At 45.5% G+C, this 23,107-nt stretch overlaps 1 protein-coding gene across 5 annotated transcripts in view; it reads left to right on the plus strand.

Moving 5' to 3' along the window:
• Positions 1–22,802, plus strand: part of tenm3 (teneurin transmembrane protein 3) — a 352,973-nt gene extending 330,171 nt beyond the window's left edge. For all 5 annotated transcript variants that reach the window (XM_083765245.1, XM_083765247.1, XM_083765246.1 and 2 more), the window contains exons 38-51: positions 1,239–1,408; positions 1,535–1,661; positions 6,314–6,511; positions 8,362–8,421; positions 9,207–9,551; positions 10,808–11,052; positions 11,548–11,729; positions 12,997–13,199; positions 14,521–14,631; positions 14,808–14,950; positions 15,176–15,300; positions 18,421–18,551; positions 20,426–20,650; positions 20,835–22,802. In XM_083765245.1, coding sequence (XP_083621371.1) covers positions 1,239–1,408; positions 1,535–1,661; positions 6,314–6,511; positions 8,362–8,421; positions 9,207–9,551; positions 10,808–11,052; positions 11,548–11,729; positions 12,997–13,199; positions 14,521–14,631; positions 14,808–14,950; positions 15,176–15,300; positions 18,421–18,551; positions 20,426–20,650; positions 20,835–21,365 — 2,796 coding nt within the window. In that variant the 3' untranslated portion in view covers positions 21,366–22,802. The remainder of the gene's footprint in view (positions 1–1,238; positions 1,409–1,534; positions 1,662–6,313; positions 6,512–8,361; positions 8,422–9,206; positions 9,552–10,807; positions 11,053–11,547; positions 11,730–12,996; positions 13,200–14,520; positions 14,632–14,807; positions 14,951–15,175; positions 15,301–18,420; positions 18,552–20,425; positions 20,651–20,834) is intronic.
• Positions 22,803–23,107: the final 305 nt, after the last annotated feature.

The following is a 23,107-nucleotide window of genomic DNA, read 5'->3' on the forward strand; positions in this document are numbered from 1 at the left end:
CAGAATCCTAGGAAAAAAAGTGTGTGAAACGTATGCTTCAATAATTAAAGGTCCAAACACATTTGTGGTTATAAGCGCCATCAATTAATTCCTTTCGGGGTTCCAAATTGACAAGTCAGTATTAACTCTGATAGTGTACAAATGGACACTCAATTTTGCGTCTATAAAAGTGTTACGGAGCTTGATCTTATACATTACAGTCACGTGAAACAAACAAAAGATCTGTAGAGCTGCTACTTTTGATTGCTTTGCTCAGTTGCTTTCTTGTTGTGGTTGTTTGGTATCTCCAGGTGAACTGTTTCTCATGTTGTGTTGTTTGGTATCTCCAGGTGAACTGTTTCTCATGTTGTTGTGTTGTTTGGTATCTCCAGGTGAACTGTTTCTCATGTTGTTGTGTTGTTTGGTATCTCCAGGTGAACTGTTTGTGTTGTTGTGTTGTTTGGTATCTCCAGGTGAACTGTTTCTCATGTTGTTGTGTTGTTTGGTATCTCCAGGTGAACTGTTTCTCATGTTGTTGTGTTGTTTGGTATCTCCAGGTGAACTGTTTGTGTTGTTGTGTTGTTTGGTATCTCCAGGTGAACTGTTTCTCATGTTGTTGTGTTGTTTGGTATCTCCAGGTGAACTGTTTCTCATGTTGTTGTGTTGTTTGGTATCTCCAGGTGAACTGTTTCTCATGTTGTTGTGTTGTTTGGTATCTCCAGGTGAACTGTTTGTGTTGTTGTGTTGTTTGGTATCTCCAGATGAACTGTTTCTCATGTTGTTGTGTTGTTTGGTATCTCCAGGTGAACTGTTTCTCATGTTGTTGTGTTGTTTGGTATCTCCAGGTGAACTGTTTCTCATGTTGTTGTGTTGTTTGGTATCTCCAGGTGAACTGTTTCTCATGTTGTTGTGTTGTTTGGTATCTCCAGGTGAACTGTTTCTCATGTTGTTGTGTTGTTTGGTATCTCCAGGTGAAATGTTTCTCATGTTGTTGTGTTGTATGGTATCTCCAGGTGAACTGTTTGTGTTGTTGTGTTATGGTACTGTATCTTCAGGTGAACTGTTTCTCTTGTTGTGTTGTTTGGTATCTCCAGGTGAACTGTTTGTGTTGTTGTGTTGTTTGGTATCTCCAGATGAACTGTTTCTCATGTTGTTGTGTTGTTTGGTATCTCCAGGTGAACTGTTTCTCATGTTGTTGTGTTGTTTGGTATCTCCAGGTGAACTGTTTCTCATGTTGTTGTGTTGTTTGGTATCTCCAGGTGAACGGCAGGAACCTGCTGTCTGTGGACTACGACCGCTCTCTGAAGACAGAGAAGGTCTACGACGACCACAGGAAGTTCCTGCTGAAGATCGTCTACGACATGCAGGGTCACCCCACCCTGTGGGTGCCCAGCAGCAAGCTGCTGTCCGTCAACCTCACATACTCCAGGTCAGCACCGGCACGCACGCACAGGGTCAACTCACCCTGTGGGCATGCTTGTAATTCTGTTTATGTGGACATAAACATTTTTGTGTGTGTGTGTGTGTGTGTGTGTGTGTGTGTGTGTGTGTGCAGTACGGGTCAGGTGACCGGCCTACAGAGGGGTCCGACCACAGAGAAGTGGGAGTATGACAGTCAGGGCCGGATTGCGTCTCGAGTGTTCGCCGACGGAAAGACCTGGAGCTACACCTACCTGGACAAGGTACACACACACACACACGCACGCTCATTCTAACCCTAGTGTATAACCTTCCCACCTACGCACTGAGAGATTGTTGAGTTGTTATAGTTTGGGGAAATATTCATTAGTTTCAGTTATAATACCATTACCATGAAGTTAATTTACAATTAACAACTTACAATGTAGGCATTTAGCAGACGCTCTTAATCCAGAGTGATTTACAGTAAGCAAGAACAATACAAGGTAATACATGCATAGGAATAGTTATAGGATCACAAGTATACAGAACCTACTATCCGTACATTGAAACTATTAACACTACAGGCTGTCATATAAATAATGACCTGTCTACATAACATGCTAAACTGCATATTATAGCCTTTGCATATGTCTGCAAGGTCGTCAAGGCTAGGGCAAGTGTACAGCATGTGCTAAGAGTCTAAGTCTAATTGCAATGGGGAGTTCATTCCATAGCTGGGGAGACAGAACGGAGAAGTGTCTGGGACGGGTGGAGCGTTGTCCCGAATGTTTTAGTAGAGGTACTCAGAGCTACTCAGAGTAGAGTTCTCTCTCTCTCTCTCTCTCTCTCTCTCTCTCTCTCACACGCAGACACACACACACACACACACACACACACACACACACACACACACACACACACACACACACACACACACATACACACACACTGCATATAAAAACAATGGACAAGAATGTCCTGAATCTTATCTTAACAAATACACAAGGGAGTGCGTGTGTGTGTGCGTTGCGTGTGTGTGTGTGTGTGTGTGTGTGTGTCTCCAACAAGCCATTGTTTTGTCACACCAGATGCTATATGAGATGTGCAGCTATTCAAATCTGCAGAGACAAGCATGTTCTCTATGACTAAAGGATTAGAAAATGAATGCCCCTGCACCCCCCCCCACACACACACACACACACACACACACACACACACACAGACTAGCATTTTTATTTAGTGTCTAACCCTTCCACCTACAAGTGCACAAACAATGCAAGGTTATTGTCTCCTGTAAACGACGGTCAAACAAAGTAAGCAGTAAAGTGTAATTGAAGCGATCCCCCTGTGTGAAGAATGGAGCGTCACAAAGTTACTGAAATAACAAGGACTCAACAAAGACTGCACTTTTTTTCACGTCCCCAAGGAGAGAGGAGGGGAGGGGAGGGGAGGGGAGAGGAGAGGAGAGGAGAGGAGAGGAGAGGAGAGGAGAGGAGAGGAGAGGAGAGGAGAGGAGAGGAGAGGAGAGGAGAGGAGAGGAGGCAGCATTTACTACAATACAAAGAAACAGATATAAAGGCCCTAACACAAGGAAGGCATCGATTTAGGTCTCTTCCTCTCATTGATGGTGGTAGAATTTGAAGTCAAATCATTTCTATTCAATTCGATTTAATTTGCGAGAAAACGTTTGTTTATATTGCCAAAGCAAGTGTCAAAATAAAAACGCTCTACAACCAATTATTATTCATTTCATGGCACCACACAGACCCAAATTAACTCACAAAATGACAAACCAAGACACACACTGCCGTACCATTCACAGACTATTTTTCACTGTCTCTCCGTTCCGACGAAGCAGAGATAGAGACACTCAACTGGAGTTAAAAGCCTGAGTTTGACGTGGGAGGGGAGCGCCAATTGTCTCTCCTGCACTGCTGGTGGCATTTCCCTTGATGAGGAAGGGGCCAAGTGCTATGCAGGAGAGGGGTGTTCCTTCTTATGCTTTGAGTATTTGTCATTGAGTTTTCATGCTTGTAACACAGCTTTAGTATGTTTAGGTTACTTTTATTCAATGGCTTATTTATGCAAGTATTTATTTGTAGATATTGAGAAGAAATGTTGCTAATTGTTTTGTGTCCTGTGGTAGGAACCACTCGTATTTAAGGGAGGCTGCAGGGACAGTTGAGTTAGTTGGTTGTGGGCTTTAACACAGGTAACATACCTGAGGGAGAGCTACAGGGCCTTGTGTGACCAAGGTTTAGCCTGAATAGAGTTCTCATCCTGTTTGGTTTTGTTCAATTGTGTTTGCCTAAGTATTTATTTCGTTGGTCTATTGTTGGCCAGTATTTCGTTTTTGCTTTTGATATTTGAATTGATATGTGAATTGCACTGAAGAAAACTGTCTGGAGGTTGGTGGAGGAGTTTGGGGAAAATACAATTTCTGACTGTTCTTGAAGCCTTGGCCGTTCGGGCAAATTCACAGTCTCCTTTAAACCTGATGGAGGGGAAAGGAACTGGTCGGAAAATAACGTGTTCCTTCCACGCGCTACGTCCGGCCGGAGAAACTCCCCCCTGTCAGGTTGAAAAGAAGCAGCTTGAACTTCTCATGCATAGAAGAAAGCATGAGGTCAGTCCGCTGCCCCCACAGGTTGGCAGAGGAAGTGTAGCGAATGTCCTACTGGTGCTAAATCCCACGAGAGTGTGTTGCTGGGACATTGAAAGGTCGATAATACGTTTTTGTCCTGATTTGTCTCACAAAAAAAAACGCCATTTTAGTATGAAAATCTTGGAAATATTATGTGCCTTTTGACAATTGGCTCCAATATTTTCAGCGACCATGGAGCTAAAGAATTGTTCAGCTGTGTTCACATTCACTCTAAAATTGGAATGAATAGACTGCCTGCTTCCGGTCTCCTCAGTGCACACTTCACGCACACTTCACACAACTGGAGATGGCGAGCCTTGACATTTCTGTCTTGGATTGCATGGGAGGCGTGACCCGGGTTCAAATCTAACCCTCTCGTACACACTAACTCTCAATTATATTACAGTAGACCTACATGTCTTGATAACAAAACAACAAAAGAATCTTCATTAAAAAGGAAAAAAGGAACCTAGTAAAGAGGAGAGGGGGAGAGGAGAGGAGAGGAGATGAGATTAAGGGAGCTTGAGAAGTCAGAGGTAACATGACCATGGGGAATTGTTGGAGCTGAGAGAGAGAGAGAGAGAGAGTGAGAGAGAGAGAGAGAGAGAGAGAGAGAGAGACAACAGAAAACACAAAGAGGATGGATGGATGGATGACACTGTGTATTTGTTGTTTGCCGGGATTCAGCAGGAGACAGACAGACAGACAGACAGACAGACAGACAGAACTTGAACTATATGAGTTGCACAGGTAAACAGCATGATAGAAGTAGGTCCATCTACAGTAGAAATTACTTTTTAGTTCATATTATTCTCTTTTCTTAAATTCATTAACTTCATTTTCTGATAATTTCAGAAATCTTTCAATCTCATTCAAAGCACAACCACCATCAGATTGGCCTTCATTCCTTCACTACAGGCAAATAAGAACTGCTTGCCTTCATCCATTATTAAGTTGGCTAAATTAACCTCCTTCTCTGTGGTGACAAACTGTGTCCTCACAGCGCTCAGAAGCCCTGCCGACAAGGCCAATTATTCTCGTGGAATTCTTCAGGAAGATAATTCTCTTTCATGGAGTTTAAAAAAAAAAAAAAAAAAAAACACATTATAATAAAGTAAAAAGAGAATATGGTCTCAAGGTGTTGCAGTTAATCAGATTTTTGCATCCGTACAGGAGCTGACACTGACAGTATGGAAATTAATTGTTTCTAGGCCATCTGATCAAGGGGGTTTTGACAGCATGTAAGGGCACCATTACAACATTTAGTTGACCATTAATTGTCACACAAATAATTAACGATTAACAATTTAATTGTGCTTTTGGCGTTGGAACATTATGAATAACATTTGTATTTCTGTTAGCCACACATACACACACGCACACATGCACGCACGCACACATGCACGCACGCACGCACACACACACACACACACACACACACACACACACCGTGTGAGAGGTCAAGGAGAGGTCAAGGAGAAGAACATTAGTGGCTGCCTGGATGGTAGATGATAATACCTGCTCTGAACTCCATTAGCAACGTTCAAACACTCTTCATGAAAATTAATTGTAGCCATCATTCCTTTATCTTTCCTTTTCTTTCTTTCACGTTCTCACCTCTCACTCACACACACACCTCTCACTCACACACACACACACACACACACACACACACACACACACACACACACACACCTCTCACTCACACACACACCTCTCACTCACACACACACACACACCTCTCACTCACACACACAACGTTCAAGGCAAGGCATTTGAACAATGAGGCATGCAATTTAATGTGCTTTACAGCATCAACCACTTTTACTGTGGTGTCCCAAAAATATGTTCAAAGATTTAGCCCTAAAATGTCATTTAGCGGATCTACAAGCTCACAAGGGAGCGATGGAGGAAGGGAGAGTACAAGGGTGAGAAGTTCAGTCATCCGTGAGAGAGACTTAGGTGGTTCGGGCATGCCTCCCAAGCGTCTCCCTAGGGAGGTCCTCGGTGCACGTCCCACTGGGAGGAGACCCCCTGGCATCTCCACACTGGCCTTGGAACGCCTCGGGATCCCTCAGGAGGAAGTGGCTTTGGTTGCTCGGGAAAGGGAAGTCTACACTGTAGGTCTCTGCTGGAACTGTTATCCGATTACGGATACGCACTTGAAGATGGATTAATGGATGGAGGCTGATTGATCATTCTCGCTTGACGATATAAAACTATAATGTGCTGTTGCTCGCTCTCTCTCTCTCTCTCTCTCTCTCTCTCTCTCTCTCTCTCTCTCTCCAGTCCATGGTGCTGTTGCTCCACAGCCAGCGGCAGTACATCTTCGACTTTGACTCGGGGGACCGTCTGTCGGCGGTCACCATGCCCAGCGTGGCCAGACACACCATGCAGACCGTCCGCTCCATAGGATACTACCGTAACATCTACAGCCCGCCCGAGAGCAACGCCTCCGTCACCGTGGACTACTCTGAGGACGGACAGGTAGGCCTATAGTCGTGCGTGCGTGTGTGTGTGTGTTTGCATTACTATACAAATTTCTGTTTTATGGTTAAAACACATTTTCAGAGTTAGGAGTAGAGTTACCCACAATTTAGTGCTCAGTGACCATAGTCTCCGCCCTGAGAGTTTGAGGTGAGTTTTATTCCATGGCCGCGTCATACCAAAGACTATAAAACTGCGACCCAATGCCTGCTTGGCACTACGGCATCAAGGGTTGCCCTGGTCTTCTCTGCAGCTGAATACTGTGCCCCAGTCTGGTTTAGGAGCCCACATGTCCAAAAGGTGGACACAGTCATTAACAACTCGCTCCGAACCATAACTGGCTGCCTGAAGCCCACCCCTGTTTCCTACCTGCCAGTTCTTGCAGGAATTGCCCCGGCCGGCCTCCGACGAGAGGCTGCTACCATCAAGCTGGCAAGGAAAGCCAAAATAAACGACTGGCACATCCTACACAGCACTACAGTGGAGGTAGAGCCCCCAAACAGACTCAGGTCCCGCCACCCTTACAACAAGGCGGCGCAAGACATGTTGCGTTCCATCCCGGAGGACTTATCCACCAGCGCATGGCTGGCGGCATCTTGGAAGCAGGAGTGGGAGTCTGCAGGGCCCTCCCGTATGCACCACTACATCTTTGACCCGGGTGATGGCGTTGAAGGAGAGGACCTGCCGCGCCGGCAGTGGACCCTACTGAACCGCCTGCGCACTGGAGTCGGCTGCTTCAAATCAGCAATGAAGAGGTGGGGCTTGGCGGACAGTGCAGCATGCGAATGCGGCGAGCCCGAGCAATCTGCCGAGCACATAATCAACACCTGCCCCCTGTACAGACCTCCTTCGGAGGCCGGCCTCTTCCACGTGGGACCAGAGACAAGGGCGTGGCTACTCGATACTGAGTTGGACATTTGAGGATGATACACGAAAGAAGAAGAAGGGTTGGATTGTGGATAAGTCCCTGTGACATACTAGCATCGTGTCCAGGGAAAGCTGCCTCATGCTACATAAACAGGATATAGGCTCCTGCCCTATGGGCCTCATGGCTCGACAAGGCTTACGACGTTGTGCGCCGAAAATTGCCGATCTACAAGCTCACAATATGTTGCGTCGAGACATGCTGTGAGCTTGCATATTGCTAATTTTCTACTTTAGGCCTGGGGCTAGAAATGGTATTAATAAATCACCAACCTAAAATGTGTAGTAAATTGTAATACAGATGTTTGTGTGTGTTTGTTTGAGAGATTGTTCAATGAAATGCCTCAAGGTGGGATGCAAAATGGACTCTGTATCGATATTCATTCATGCATCTGAATTATTACACTGTACAGTTGAGTGGTGCCTATCGTTATTATATTATAAACAAAATTGGAATGTTGACCACATTAATCATGGGATCCCTATCTTGGGATCTTGGTTTTCATTTTCTATTTCCAAATTTTCCAAATTAGTTTAAGTTTAAACATTGCTATATTCATTCATTTGTGTGGTATGACAAAGTATGTGCATGAACTTTGAAGTACCGTAATTTCCGGACTATAAGCCGCACCTGAATATAAGCCGCACCAGCCAAATTTAGGGAAAATCCCATATACAAGCCGCACCGGACTATAAGCCGCACCGGACTATAAGCCGCAGCTACGTTAGCTCAGAGCCTGAGATGGCTCTGCGTTAGCTGTAAAAATCCATAGATTAGCCGCACCGTTGTATAAGCCGCAGGGTTCAAATCATGGGTAAAAAGCCGCGGCTTATAGTCCGGAAATTACGGTACTTAAAAGTCTCTCTCTCTCTCTCTCTCTCTCTCTCTCTCTCTCCCTCTCTCTCTCTCTCTCTCTCTCCATCAGCTCCTGAGAGTGGCTCACCTTGGTACAGGACGTCGTATTCTATACAAATACCGCCGACAGGTACAACAACAATACACTCAGTTATACGTGAATATAAATAGCACACAAAATATGGCATTCTGCCAGACGTTTATACCGTGACAGGTTTGCAGCCATTACTGTTCTACTTGAAAAGGAATCCCATTTTTCTCGCAAAAATAAAATAAAAAAGATCTAAAAACAAGAAATCAATTTCCTTCCTGTCACATACAATGCACTGCTCAATATTATGCAGTGATGTTTGTGTCGTCAAGCAAGCAACCGTGGACGGTATAACAAGCAGTCTTTCAGCCGTCCTGTTCTATTGAAACATAGAACAACACCGTCAAGGTTTATAACTAGTGTCTGGCGGCTGTTGAGACACATCAGTCGTGGGTTTCTGGCATAATACAACACACAGCTCAACATAATATTCAATATTATAATATCAAATGGTATAATGGTAGCAAACACAAGATATTGTTTTCAGGACAATCAAACCCATTATGCCAACTGTCAGAGACCACATGATCCTACATTACTACGGTATTGGTTTTACCTTGTGTTGTCCTTGCTTACCGTAAATCACTATGGATTAAAGGAGAATTCTGAATTAGCCCTTTTCTAAACTAAAATCTGATGTGGTGTGTTAAGCTATGAGCTTGTAGATCTGCTATTTTTCAACAGCTAAAGTTTAAAATAATGGTTCAAGTGGTTAAAAGCTATAATGTGACACAGATCACAGGTGTCTAGACCTCAGGTCCAAATTAGAGAGCTAAATTCTCCTAAATTGTATCAAAAACATTTTTTTCTCTCCGCCCGGACAGAACAAGCTGGCGGAGATCCTGTACGACTCGACGCGCGTCAGCTTCACGTACGACGAGACGGCGGGCGTGCTGAAGACGGTCAACCTGCAGAGCGAGGGCTTCATCTGCTCCATCCGCTACCGGCAGATCGGCCCGCTGGTGGACCGGCAGATCTTCCGCTTCAGCGAGGACGGCATGGTGAACGCGCGCTTCGACTACACCTACGACAACAGCTTCAGGGTCACCAGCATGCAGGCCGTCATCAACGAGACGCCGCTGCCCATCGACCTGTACCAGTTCGACGACATCTCGGGCAAGGTGGAGCAGTTCGGGAAGTTCGGCGTCATCTACTACGACATCAACCAGGTTTGTGTTGGTTGATTGATTGATTGATTGGTTGATTGATTGACACTAGTTTATTTTATTAACAGTTTGCAAAGAGTACAGTTATACAATCATGCTAAAAGGATAAGCCTTGATGCCTTGTGTTTCCATTGTGGTCCTATGTATTCAATTTATCAAGACATAATTAGGAAGACATGCAATACTATACAACAAATCACTAATTACTAGGAGCAGTACAAGTATATTTACAAATAAATAAATAAATGTAAGAAAGAAGTGGGGTTATTTCTTTGGGATTGCTTGGCCCAATTGCAAATTGTAGATAGGAGCTGTATTGTTAGATGGCTATTATGGGACATTTTGGTGCCATAATAATTCATCCCCATCAGAACAGAATGAGGAGTAGAATCAACAGAAGTGTAATACGAAATCCAATACATTATTCTATTGCCAGAGCACTCATTATGTTCTATCAGCACTGTGCCCCAGAGTATGAAGGTCCCTGGTTTGAACCCTGGCAAGAGTGACCTTTCAGTGTTGAAATTTGCATGTTCTTGCTGCACTGGGTTTCCCCCGGGTACAGCGGTTTCCTCCTGCACCAAAACACATGCATGCTAGGTGCAGGTGCAGATTGACATACTCCTGCCCGTGCCCTTGACCAAAGTTCTGGCCTTTACGACTGGAGCTTGTCCTGGAGCTCTGCATTGCACTGCACGGTGGCTTCTCACTGCTCTTGGGATGGGTTAAACACAGATATGGACAGTATCAAATGACCATTAATGAAGAAAAATCCACTGCTCATCAGAGCCCAAGTCGCTTCAAACACCGACGTTCCAATCCCCCCGGACCCATCATTTAATGGTCATTAAATACAGAGGACACATATCTCCCCAAGGGGACAATAAAGTAAAATCCAATCAAACACTGCTACATGAACATTGCAAAGGTGACCGTATTCAATTAACGATGAATTCAGTGGTTCTGCCTCGTATGGATTTATTAGTTGTGATATGAGAATGTAATATTTTATCCTGATTTGATTGCATTTGCCTGTCTCATGTGCGAAGAAAGGGCAATTTGGATTGTTAATTATAAGTAATAATAATAGTACTCTTATCATTAATCATTAATAAGTGGGAAGTAGCAAGCAATAGAATACGAAAAGAAAAGTAGTACACTTTTTAACGTCTTCAAATGTGCACACGCAGTGACATTCTACAATCACAATCACACAATATTAAATTTAAGGTCAACTAATCTCCTCCTGTCTCTGCCAGATCATCTCCACGGCGGTGATGACCTACACCAAGCACTTTGACCAGCACGGCCGGATCAAGGAGATCCAGTACGAGATCTTCAGGTCACTGATGTACTGGATCACCATCCAGTATGACAACCTGGGCCGCGTCACCAAGCGAGAGATCAAGATCGGCCCGTTCGCCAATACCACCAAGTACGGCTACGAGTACGACGTGGACGGCCAGCTGCAGGCCGTCTACCTCAACGAGAAGATGATGTGGAGGTAAGGGACAGATACCTCTTATCTCCACGTTTTAAATGAACGCCCTACTTGATCATACTATAAGTGTCACACAAAATGAATCATTCTTTAATCATGAGTGCTGCGTTTGTTTTCCTGATTGATTGATTGATTGATTGATTGCAGCAGAACATCGTGCTAAAATTGTTAACATAATTAACCAGCAAGACATATGTGGCCACGAAGCAATGCGTTTTGAGCTTGTACATCTGCTACTTTTGCAATTTTGGACATGTGAGGTTTCCACCCGACAGAGACGATATGCTTCTTGTTTATACCCTGACATCAGCAATTATTTAGCCTGGCATCTCTAAGTGTTCTGACATTTTACAAAATACCTGATGATGATCTACATACAAGCTCAAGTGTGCATGTAGTTATACAGTATATATTTTAATCATTTAAACAGTTTTTATCAACATCGATTAGATGGCTTGAATTAGAGGCTAATTCTAAATCCTTCCTGACATCCTGCAGGTACAGCTACGACCTGAACGGGAACCTCCACCTGCTGAACCCAGGGAACAGCGCCCGCCTCACCCCGCTGCGCTACGACCTGAGAGACAGGATCACTCGCCTGGGAGACGTGCAGTACAGACTGGACGAAGACGGCTTCTTACGCCAGCGAGGAGCCGAGATCTTCGAGTACAATTCCAAAGGTACACCATGTATTTATTAAGGATAGGAAGGAGTGAGAAGTTCAGATATGTAAGGGAATGCAAGACCGTTCGTTCAGGCCACAGGCACAGTGCCAGTGGAGTGGAACAGTTATTTTAAGAAAGTCTATAAACTGCTGTATTTTAGACAATTGGAGGCGGGTTGATTTTCACTGCGTGAAAAGAGGAGTTAACGGGCAATTATGGGCACTGTATTTTGCCCGTAAACCTCAAGTTTAGTGGGCATACAGTTAATATACAGTAATATACAGGTGTGATGGTACAATTCGGGAGTTTACCGGAGTTTGTTGGAAACGGGAGTTTCCTGTAATATACACATCCGTATTCTATTATTTTTGCGCAGTGTTATTTTGGTGTGGTAATTAGCTAGTCAAGGTTATTAGTGATGAAAGCATGGATGAGACTTTGTGCATCACTGAATGCAATAGTAAAACAACATTTTATATTTACTTGTTTTTGCTTGTCAATTCAAGTTCATAATTCAAGTTGATGAACACATATACTTAATTGTTTAGTTTTTTTAATCTATGACATTTGTTGTGTTTATTTCTTTGATGTTACATTCTACGGTACACTTTTCCATCTTTCAGTTTTTCTAATTTATTTCAAAGTGTGCGTCAGTCAAAACATCAGTAATCAATGGGTATAGAGCCAAACATGTGTATGAGTCAAGCTAAGCTGTTTAAATAGAAACAGTGACACAGTCACACTGACAATAACCAGCACCACACGATGCTTCTCATGAGATGAAATGGCAAAGTGGTCGCTGCACTCACATGTAAAAATAAATCCCATCAAACCACAGTTACTGTCATCAGACCTGGAGGGAGCACTCTATGATCACGGCAGCATGTCTGCTCTTGCTCGAGCACAGATGCAGCCCATCGAGCCTAATTTATTCTTCGTCCCGTGAAGCTGTCGCAGCCCGTGCAGAGAACGGCCAAGGATATAGCAGACCTCTAAGCTCACGATGTGAGCTTGTATATAAGCTGTTCTCACCACGCAATATACCATTGTGCGATTAAGTATGTCTCGCTAGGGTGCGCCTCACTAGCCAACAACACACAAGAGGAGAGGTTGAATGGACTGAAACCAGCACTCCCCAAAACAACAGGTTCGGGGGATCTGTTGATAACACGAAACAGTCACCTCACCTGTGCGTCCAGTCTCAATGTTTGAACAGAAATAATTCCTCTATTGGTTCCTAGTGTGAAACCTGTTGAAACACTGTTCCTTCTCCCCGGTCCAGGTCTTCTAGTACGTGTCTACAGCAAAGCGGCCAGCTGGACCATCCAGTACCGCTACGACGGTCTGGGCCGCCGCGTGGCCTCCAGGAACAGCCTGGGACAACACCTGCAGTTCTTCTACGCGGACCTCAACTACCCCACCAGGATCACACACGTCTACAACCACTCCAGCTCCGAGATCACCTCGCTCTACTACGACCTGCAGGTCAGCGCACTGCTCACCCCGAGTGTGGTCATGTCTTATGTTCCCTTCAGCCCTATGTTCCCTCAGCCCTATGTTCCCTCAGCCCTATGTTCCCTCAGCCCTATGTTCCCTCAGCCCTATGTTCCCTCAGCCCTATGTTCCCTCAGCCATATGTTCCCTCAGCCCTATGTTCCCTCAGCCCTATGTTCCCTCAGCCCTATGTTCCCTCAGCCCTATGTTCCCTCAGCCCTATGTTCCCTCAGCCATATGTTCCCTCAGCCATATGTTCCCTCAGCCATATGTTCCCTCAGCCCTATGTTCCCTCAGCCCTATGTTCCCTCAGCCCTATGTTCCCTCAGCCCTATGTTCCCTCATCCCTATGTTCCCTCATCCCTATGTTCCCTCAGATCTATGTTCCCTCAGTTTAGGATTAGGGTCAGGGTTGCATACTGTAGGTTCCCACGTGAGTGCATTGGTTTACCCTGATGTCTGACTGAAAGCTGAAGGGTTTTATTAAAGTATGCACAACATCATTGCCATTACTAGATTTTTTTTACTTTTCTTGCACCTTGGCTTGGCCTATTTTATAATATAATAGTGCTGTTTCTTTTCCCGATTGATTGATTGATTGATTGATTACTTTATTATGTGATAACAGTACAGCAGTACATTTAGGTAAAATTGTGTTTACCTTTCCATATAAAACACACTCTCTCGCTGAGAGAGTGAGTGAGTTGTTTGACTCCCTGGGGACAAGCTGATAGGGGATAGAATTCTAAGTCCAAGCCGTGTTTTTAGGTCATGGCTGTCCTCAAATTAGAGTATAACTACGTGCTTTCCCAGCCGGCTTTTCTGTGTGGAAAACCAACCATCTAGCAGTCAGTCAAAAGGGAATCCCCCGACCTTGAGTAAACCCCCGACTTTGACTCAAGGGAATTCCCTGCTTTGACCTCAGACAGGTCTGCTACAGTATACGTTACAATTGCAGTACTTGATGTTGATGCTGTTGTGGCAAATAACAGTAATTCATTGCTCATAAGATTTGTATATGAAGCTCAGAGACATCATTTCATTTTAAACCTAGTGGGTGTCAAAAAAGTGTATAAAGTGTATTATGAAGGGTTTCTATTGGTCGTGGTACTGTAGGTGTATATGAAGTGTTTCTATTGGTTGTGGTGGGTACTGTATGTGTATATGAAGTGTTTCTATTGGTTGTGGTGGGTACTGTATGTGTATATGAAGTGTTTCTATTGGTTGTGGTACTGTAGGTGTATATGAAGTGTTTCTATTGGTTGTGGTACTGTAGGTGTATATGAAGTGTTTCTATTGGTTGTGGTTACAGGGTCATCTGTTTGCCATGGAGATCAGCAGTGGGGAGGAGTTCTACATTGCCTGTGACAATACTGGAACCCCATTGGCTGTCTTCAGCAGTAATGGACTGTTACTCAAACAGGTAGGACAACCACTGAGTCTGTGTGTGTGCGTGCGTGCGTGCCTGCCTGCGTGCGTGCCTGCGTGCCTGCCTGCGTGCGTGCGTGCGTGTGTGTGCAGGTTTTATGGCCTATGTACATGTCATTGATTGTGTGAGTGTGTGTGTGTGTGTGTGTGTGTGTGTGTGTGTGTGTGCAGGTCCAGTACACAGCGTACGGGGAGGTATATTTCGACTCTAACCCAGACTTCGTGCTGGTGATCGGCTTCCACGGAGGTCTCTATGACCCCCTCACACGACTACTGCACTTTGGACACAGAGACTACGATATACCTGCTGGCAGGTACGGCTGTCATCCATCCATCCATCCATCCATCCATCCATCCATCCATCCATTCATTAATTCATCCATCCAACCTGCTATTTTTGGGGGTTCTTGACGTGAAAAAGTTTTGGGCACTGCAACATACTGTACGTTTTCTGAAAACTAATTTAGAAGACATTTTTAGAATGGGCCTCAGTGTCTTCATGAATTAAAACTCAGTATTTTGCGTTGTGTGTCATACAGGTGGACCACCCCTGACATTGGCACATGGACACGCGTTGGCAAAGACCCACAGCCCTGCAACCTGTACATGTTCAGAAACAACAACCCTGTCAGCAAGATTCACCAAGTCAAAGAATATGTCACAGGTAAGATGTACACTCAAACACACGTACAATACTGTATGTACATGAGATCCACAGTAGGATTTATGCCAGTGCTGGAGTGCTGGAGTGGAGTGCACGCACACACGCACGCACGCACACACACACACACACACACACACACACACACACACACACACACACACACACACACACACACACACACACAAAATGGCAAGAATCTTCATATCAGGAATTTTTCAAAACATTGTACAAAATGCCAATCTATAAGCTCAAAATGAATCGTAGTTTTGGAAACAGGCCTTGGTATGGGTATATTTTTGGTAATGTAGTGGAGACAATTAAATGAAAGATACTCAAGTGAGGTAAAAATACCACACAATTCATCACAGGTGAGATGTACATTCCCAACACAATTAGTTTGTGCCGATATTCGCATCTGGTACTGTATGTTTTTGCATCAATTTGCATTCACCTCCAAGATGTATAATTATATACATCTTGAAGGAGAATTACGTATGCGAATGAATGCTAAATCTGTATGTGAATAGACACCTGCACAAATACATTTGTGTACAGCTTAGCCCACATCCAGGTTTCACATCTGTGTAATGCTTATTTCAAACCAAGGATTTCAGTATGTCTTAATTTAAATCACTGCAATTGCTAGCTGCTTTAGGGCACTGAACAAATTAAACTGCAGTTTCACAGATCCCATCGGGGCTGAATGCATATTTGATCATGTAGATTAATTGTCAATATGAATATGTTTCTCCATAGCTTAGAAGTTCTATATATCTCTCATGAATTTATGTAATTCAACTAGATTCTAGTGACTTCATGTCAGTATCAGTCAAGCAACAGGGGGCATTCATCTTCTTTAAATTATACTAAGACTCCTGGTAGATATGGATGGCCATCAGCTCTCCACTTACAGCACATCTTTATAGATGCCACAATCGGGGAACCCATTGGAAAAAAAGAGCAGGGAAAAAACAGTTTTTCCTTTGAATTTGCCTCTGGGGGCACAGCCCAATTCCCTGTGTAGACCAGGGGGGCAGTCAGCCAGATATTTCGTGAAGCCTCATTTGAAATCGGTAGTTCATATAATGGCCTGTTGTGGCGCTGGGCTGGACCCAAAAAGCCCCATAGCTCCATAGAGGCCCATGTATTTTGGCCCAACTTCACCTAGACTGTATTACCTTAATAAACATGGTCATGAATACTTTCTTCTTCCAGTCACTAGTTTAAAGTCTCATTTCTAATGTCATAATATTCTTTTTGGAAAATTATGGTCCCATTAATTAAAAAAATGACCATAAAGAAAAAAAAACATCGCGTATGTTCTGAGGGGCGTGGCTACCGTTACAGTCTATGATCGGGATTCCCCTCCCACTCGAGTCAAAATAAAAACCAACGGAGAAGAAGGGGGGAAGTCCCGCCTCGTTGTCTGGGCAGCCAATGGCCAGCTGGTCCAAAACGGAGCCAGCCAATGGCCAGCTGGTACCAAACGGATCTAGAAAGATGGCGATTTACAATGAAGCGATTTCAGGCTTCATTTTACGTTCATGTTAGACCCGGAGAACGCTTTGTCCATATTTTTTACAGTCTATGGTGTAGACGCGGGATGTCGGCCTGTTCACTCTCCTTCAGCTCTCCTCTTCTGGTGGTGCGTGCGTCGTTGTTTACTTTCCTACTAACCACAAACTCTACACGTTGTAACAGGAGTTGCTGACAGATTCGATTCGCAACCATGTCGTCGATTCGCGACCATGTCGTCGATTCGCGACCATGTCGTCGATTCGCGACCATGTCGTCGATTCGCGACCATGTCGTCGATTCGCGACCATGTCGTCGATTCGCGACCATGTCGTCGATTCGCGACCATGTCGTCGATTCGCGACCATGTCGTCGATTCGCGACCATGTCGTCGATTCGCGACCATGTCGTCGATTCGCGACCATGTCGTCGATTCGCGACCATGTCGTCGATTCGCGGCCATGTCGTCGATTCGCGACCATGTCGTCGATTCGCGACCATGTCGTCGATTCGCGACCGTGTCGTCGATTCGCGACCACCATGTCGATTCGCGACCGTGTCGTGTGTAACCGCATCAACACAGAGTGGGACACTGGCCGCGGCCATTTTGCAGATGCGCGAGCATCCACTTCCAGTCTAAGCCCACCATCCACAGCTCTGTATCTCAGAAAGGACATTGAGGGGGCCGTTTCTGTTGAATACAAGGGTTTTCAATGGGCTGTAGCAGGCGGGCTGACACTCGCAGTCTGCTTTTTTGCACCACCGAACTAGACAACAACATCCGGGCATCACACCACACACAGCAGTTTGTCGTTGTAACATTCGGTTACGGATATTTGGCTCTTCAAAGTTAGTGTTACGCGCGATAAAACCTTGGCAATATGCTATCGAGGGATTAATTAATGCTGGCGCAAATTGAGTTTTAATGCTGGCGGGAATTGGGTTCATTAATATACTGTAGCATCAAAATCTGTTTAACCACTTTAACCTCACATTGGATATTTGAACATAGCCGACCAATTGTGAGCCTGTAGATCTGATCCTTTCCCAAGAAATCTTGGAAAAAATGTGACGCAATTCTTGTCCGTGGCACACAATATGGTTTCAAATGGGGACCAATTGCATTCATGTGTGGGTCCTCTAAGTTTGAGAACCACTGTGCTACAGAATGTGTTTTTTTTAGTTCTCTACAACATATCTATATCATGTATCATGTATAACATGTCTATAAATTTGACACAAGCTCAATAACTTGACCGAGGGGCAAAGCAAATTAAGCAATACATACTACACCCATCCACCCATGCATATACATACTGTATACACACACATGCGCTGCGTTACAGAATGTTTACACAACACTCTTGTGCCTGGGATCAAACCCAGAAACGTGTTATTCAAATGCGATCGGCTCTATCTACACAGCTACCCAAACATATAACATGGTTCAGAATGTCAAGCAGAACTTTAGATTAAAGTGGACGAGGAAACGTATTGATATGATGTGGGAGTTATTATTTACAACCAACTGTCTTGTCTGTCTGTCTGTCTGTCTGTCTGTCTGTCTGTCTGTCTGTCTGTCTGTCTGTCTGTCTCTCTCTCTAGACATCAACATCTGGCTGGTAACGTTTGGTTTCCACCTCCACAACGCCATCCCAGGGTTCCCTATCCCCAAGTTTGACCTGACAGAGCCCTCCCTGGAGATGAAGAAGAGCCAGGTGTGGGACGACCTGCCGGTACGTAGCCCTGTCCGACCCCCTGTCCCTCTGTCTCTCGTCTTCCCCCTGTCCCTCTGTCCCTTTGTCCTCCTGTCCCCCTGTCCCTCGTCTTCCCCCTGTCCCTTTGTCCTCCTGTCCCTCTGTCCCTCGTCTTCCCCCTGTCCCTCTGTCCCTTTGTCCTCCTGCCCCTCTGTCCCTCGTCTTCCCCCTGTCCCTCTGTCCCTTTGTCCTCCTGTCCCCCTGTCCCTCGTCTTCCCCCTGTCCCTTTGTCCTCCTGCCCCTCTGTCCCTCGTCTTCCCCCTGTCCCTCTGTCCCTTTGTCCTCCTGTCCCTCTGTCCCTCGTCTTCCCCCTGTCCCTCTGTCCCTTTGTCCTCCTGTCCCCCTGTCCCTCGTCTTCCCCCTGTCCCTTTGTCCTCCTGTCCCTCTGTCCCTCGTCTTCCCCCTGTCCCTCTGTCCCTTTGTCCTCCTGTCCCTCTGTCCCTCGTCTTCCCCCTGTCCCTCTGTCCCTTTGTCCTCCTATCCCTATGTCCCTCGTCTTTCCCCTGTCCCTCTGTCCCTTTGTCCTCCTGCCCCTCTGTCCCTCGTCTTCCCCCTGTCCCTCTGTCCCTTTGTCCTCCTGTCCCTCTGTCCCTCGTCTTCCCCCTGTCCCTCTGTCCCTTTATCCTCCTGCCCCTCTGTCCCTCGTCTTCCCCCTGTCCCTCTGTCCCTTTGTCCTCCTGCCCCTCTGTCCCTCGTCTTCCCCCTGTCCCTTTGTCCTCCTGCCCCTCTGTCCCTCGTCTTCCCCCTGTCCCTCTGTCCCTTTGTCCTCCTGCCCCTCTGTCCCTCGTCTTCCCCCTGTCCCTCTGTCCCTTTGTCCTCCTGTCCCCCTGTCCCTCGTCTTCCCCCTGTCCCTCTGTCACCCGTTCCCTATCATTTCAACACGGCAGATTGCCAGATTAAAAGCTTATATGCAGATTATCATAAGCATTTCCATGCACTAATAGAGTATTAATCTATAAACGCATTAATGTATTCACATAATGTGGTGTGACTCTTTTTTTCCCTTTTTAAATCAATTCTACACACGTCTCCGCTCAGCCACACAGTGCTAAAGTGTTCACTCAAGTGCTAAATACATACTTTAATGTGAAATACATACTTTAGATCAGTGAGTCTCAAAGTGGGGACCCTTTAGTTAATATAGCATTCAGTTTAACCACTTTACCTCTATACATAAGCTATTTGAAAATAGCTGATCTACAAGCTCACAACATGGCACGATGCAATGTTTTGTGAGCTATTGTTGTCTAAAAAACTAACTCTAAAAGATGTGGTATTAACACAAATTGGGTCCCTGGCACAACATATGAGGGTCCTCGGCCAAATACTATTCCTTGATTGATGGTTTTGACATGAAAAAAATGAGAACCACTGTATGAAACATGGAGCTAAAATAAAATCCATGAGAAAGAAAAGAAAAGGGAAAAATGGGGGAAAAACATAAAGAAAAACAACTGAGGAGGGAAACAAACATGCATGAAATTGAGAGAGAGAATAGAGAACGGAGCGTGAGAGAGAGAGAGAGAGAGAGAGAGAGAGAGAGAGCTCAATGGAGTGAGAAAAATGAGGAGAGGAGACAATTAATTCAGACAAAGCAATTATCACTTCAGTTTCTCTCTCTCTCTCTCTCTGGGTTACAGCAGTTCACATACTGTACAGTTGTAATCCTGACTGTTAAGTGAGGGATTCTGGGATTTCAAATTAACACTTTGCTGTGTTCTGTCAACACCGAAACCCTGGAGGTGAGGTGCTAACAGCATGCTGTTGTGGGAAGCCTGTAGGGGAACACACACACATACCATTTGTCTGACTGGTTCTCTCTCTCTCTCTCTCTCTCTCTCTCTCTCCCCCAGTCTATCTCGGGCGTCCAGCAGGAAGTGACCCGCCAGTCGCAGGCCTTCCTGTCCTTTGAGCGCATGCCAGAGATCCAGCTGAGCCGGCGGCACGCCGACCGCACCAAGCCCTGGCTCTGGTTCGCCAGCGTCAAGTCGCTCATCGGCCGGGGCGTCATGCTCGCCGTCACGCAGGGCCGCGTGGTCACCAACGCACTCAACATCGCCAACGAGGACTGCATCAAGGTCAGGCAAAGTGACTGCCATTCAAAGAATATGTTTTTACATAAATAAAGTTAAATAAAGTGTCAGACTTCAGAAGAAAATAAAATCAATCAATGAGTCAATGAATCAATCAATGAATCAATCAATGAATCAATGAATCAATCAGTAATCAGAGTAATAGTAATGTGAGTACTTGTGTTTGAAGGTGGCGGCCGTCCTCAACAACGCCTTCTACCTGGAGGACCTCCACTTCACGGTGGAAGGCCGCGACACGCACTACTTCATCAAGACCAGCCTGCCGGAGAACGACCTGAGCGCGCTGCGCCTCACCTCGGGCCGCAAGGCGCTGGAGAACGGCGTCAACGTCACCGTGTCGCAGTCCACCGCCGTGGTGAACGGCCGCACGCGGCGCTTCGCCGACGTGGAGCTGCAGTACGGCGCGCTGTCGCTGCACGTGCGCTACGGCATGACGCTGGACGAGGAGAAGGCGCGCGTCCTGGAGCAGGCGCGGCAGCGGGCGCTGGCGAGCGCGTGGCAGCGCGAGCAGCAGCGCGTGCGCGACGGCGAGGAGGGCGCGCGGCTCTGGACGGAGGGCGAGAAGCGGCAGCTGCTGAGCAGCGGCAAGGTGCTGGGCTACGACGGCTACTACGTGCTCTCCATAGAGCAGTACCCCGAGCTGGCCGACAGCGCCAACAATATCCAGTTCCTACGGCAGAGCGAGATCGGGAGGAGGTAACAACGCACGTTGGAACGTTGCGGAAGTAAATCTCCATCCCGAAACCAACGACTCTCTCAGAATCTTTACAAAGAAAGTGGCGGCCAAAAGTTCCAGTTTTAGAATGTGACGCGCGTATTGGCCACCGGAAAAGACTCGACCGGGAGACACTAAAATGATGGCTGACAAAAAGTTTTTAATGTGATGAACCCTGAAATGGCTGCCAAAGAGACTGGACTGTCTTGAGACTCTAAACGGCCCGTTTTTAGTTTTTGTTTCTTTCATCTTCTCTTTTTTTATTTTTTTTCCCAAGGGTGATATGGTAGGATTTCCTGGTTCGTCAGTGGTGTAACAATCATTATCAAGACACCGTCCACAGTTTTGCTTAACGTTGTGAACGTTATGCAGTTTGTCTGCAAGATATTACCTTTCCCCCCTCGTTCTTTCTTTCTTTCTTTCTTTCTTTCTTTCTTTCTTTCTTTCTTTCTTTCTTTCTTTCTTTCTTTCTTTCTCTTTCTTTCTTCCTTCCTTCTCGTTCCCCTCAGCCCTTGGCCAGCCTTTGTGTCCGGTTGGTCGGGGTTTAGCGTAGCGCTGCGTCTAGCACCACCGTGCAGTTAAGCGTAGAATGCTTTTACCGACCGACCGACCGACCAACCGACTCTCTCTCCGGCCAGCTTATGGCTCTAGCATTTAGATCGGTACGGTGTTCCTGCTTACAGACTGACTGTGCCCGGGTCCGAGACACGTTCGTCTTTCTGACCGCACTCCAGGTTTTTAGACCTCTAAGGCCATAATATGGATGGATGTCGTTCTGTATTCTCGAAAACTAAAAGACTTTTCAATGGAACTGTTCAAAACGGAACCGTTGTGGACTCTATCCAAGAGATACAGACACAAGTGGAATAAAAAAAAAAGACTCATCGGTTTGTAATATAAAATAAAATAAAAATAAAAAAAGATAGTTTTTTTTCTGTTATGCATTTTTTGGTTTTTATATATAAACTCCCCTGGAATTGCTTCGGTCAAAAGAGGGGATATAAAAATATGGAAAAAAGTGTTTACAAACGATTTACCTATACCACTACAACTACTATTACTACTACTACTTCTTCTATTACTACTACTACAACAACAGCACCAGAATGGACAATGGACTGAACAAAAGAATTTCACTTTTTTCCTGGGTGGTTGATTGTCTATTATTTTTAAATTTATTTTATTTGTTTGTTTGTTCGTCCTATCTTCTTTCTGACAACATTGCTGATGTCTATAATCAATTTGGTCAGTTCTGAAGACGAAACTACTCTCCCCTGTGTGTGTGTGTTTCTTTTTTTTTTTTTTGCTTTTGTTTTTAGAAGGTTTATAAACTATTCAGGTCTCGACAGCAATGACAGTACAATCAAGGTTTTCCTCAACAACAATAACGATATCAACAGCAACGACAACAACAACACAGAACTGGGGTCGACCATGGGGGGGAGGGGGGGGGTGTGGGGGATTGGGAGGTTGGGTGGGTTATATGGGACACATGGGGACCTGTTTTTATTTTATTTTTTATTAAACGTAATTTTTCTCCTTGGACCAAGTTGGCTTGCTGGTCCCGTAGAACTGTGTCAGTCTGATGCCGGGGCTCGATCAGGACAGAACCAGGATGTCGCAAAAGCACTAAACCACAGAGGTTCGCTGCGGTGGCGTCGTACGCAGACCACGAACGTCGAGGACAGCGGTCGGCTGTGCGAGGGGAGATGTGGGCGAAAGATAGC

Source organism: Protomyctophum parallelum (assembly GCF_964188405.1).
Source record: "Protomyctophum parallelum genome assembly, chromosome: 5".
Taxonomy (NCBI): Eukaryota; Metazoa; Chordata; class Actinopteri; order Myctophiformes; family Myctophidae; genus Protomyctophum; species Protomyctophum parallelum.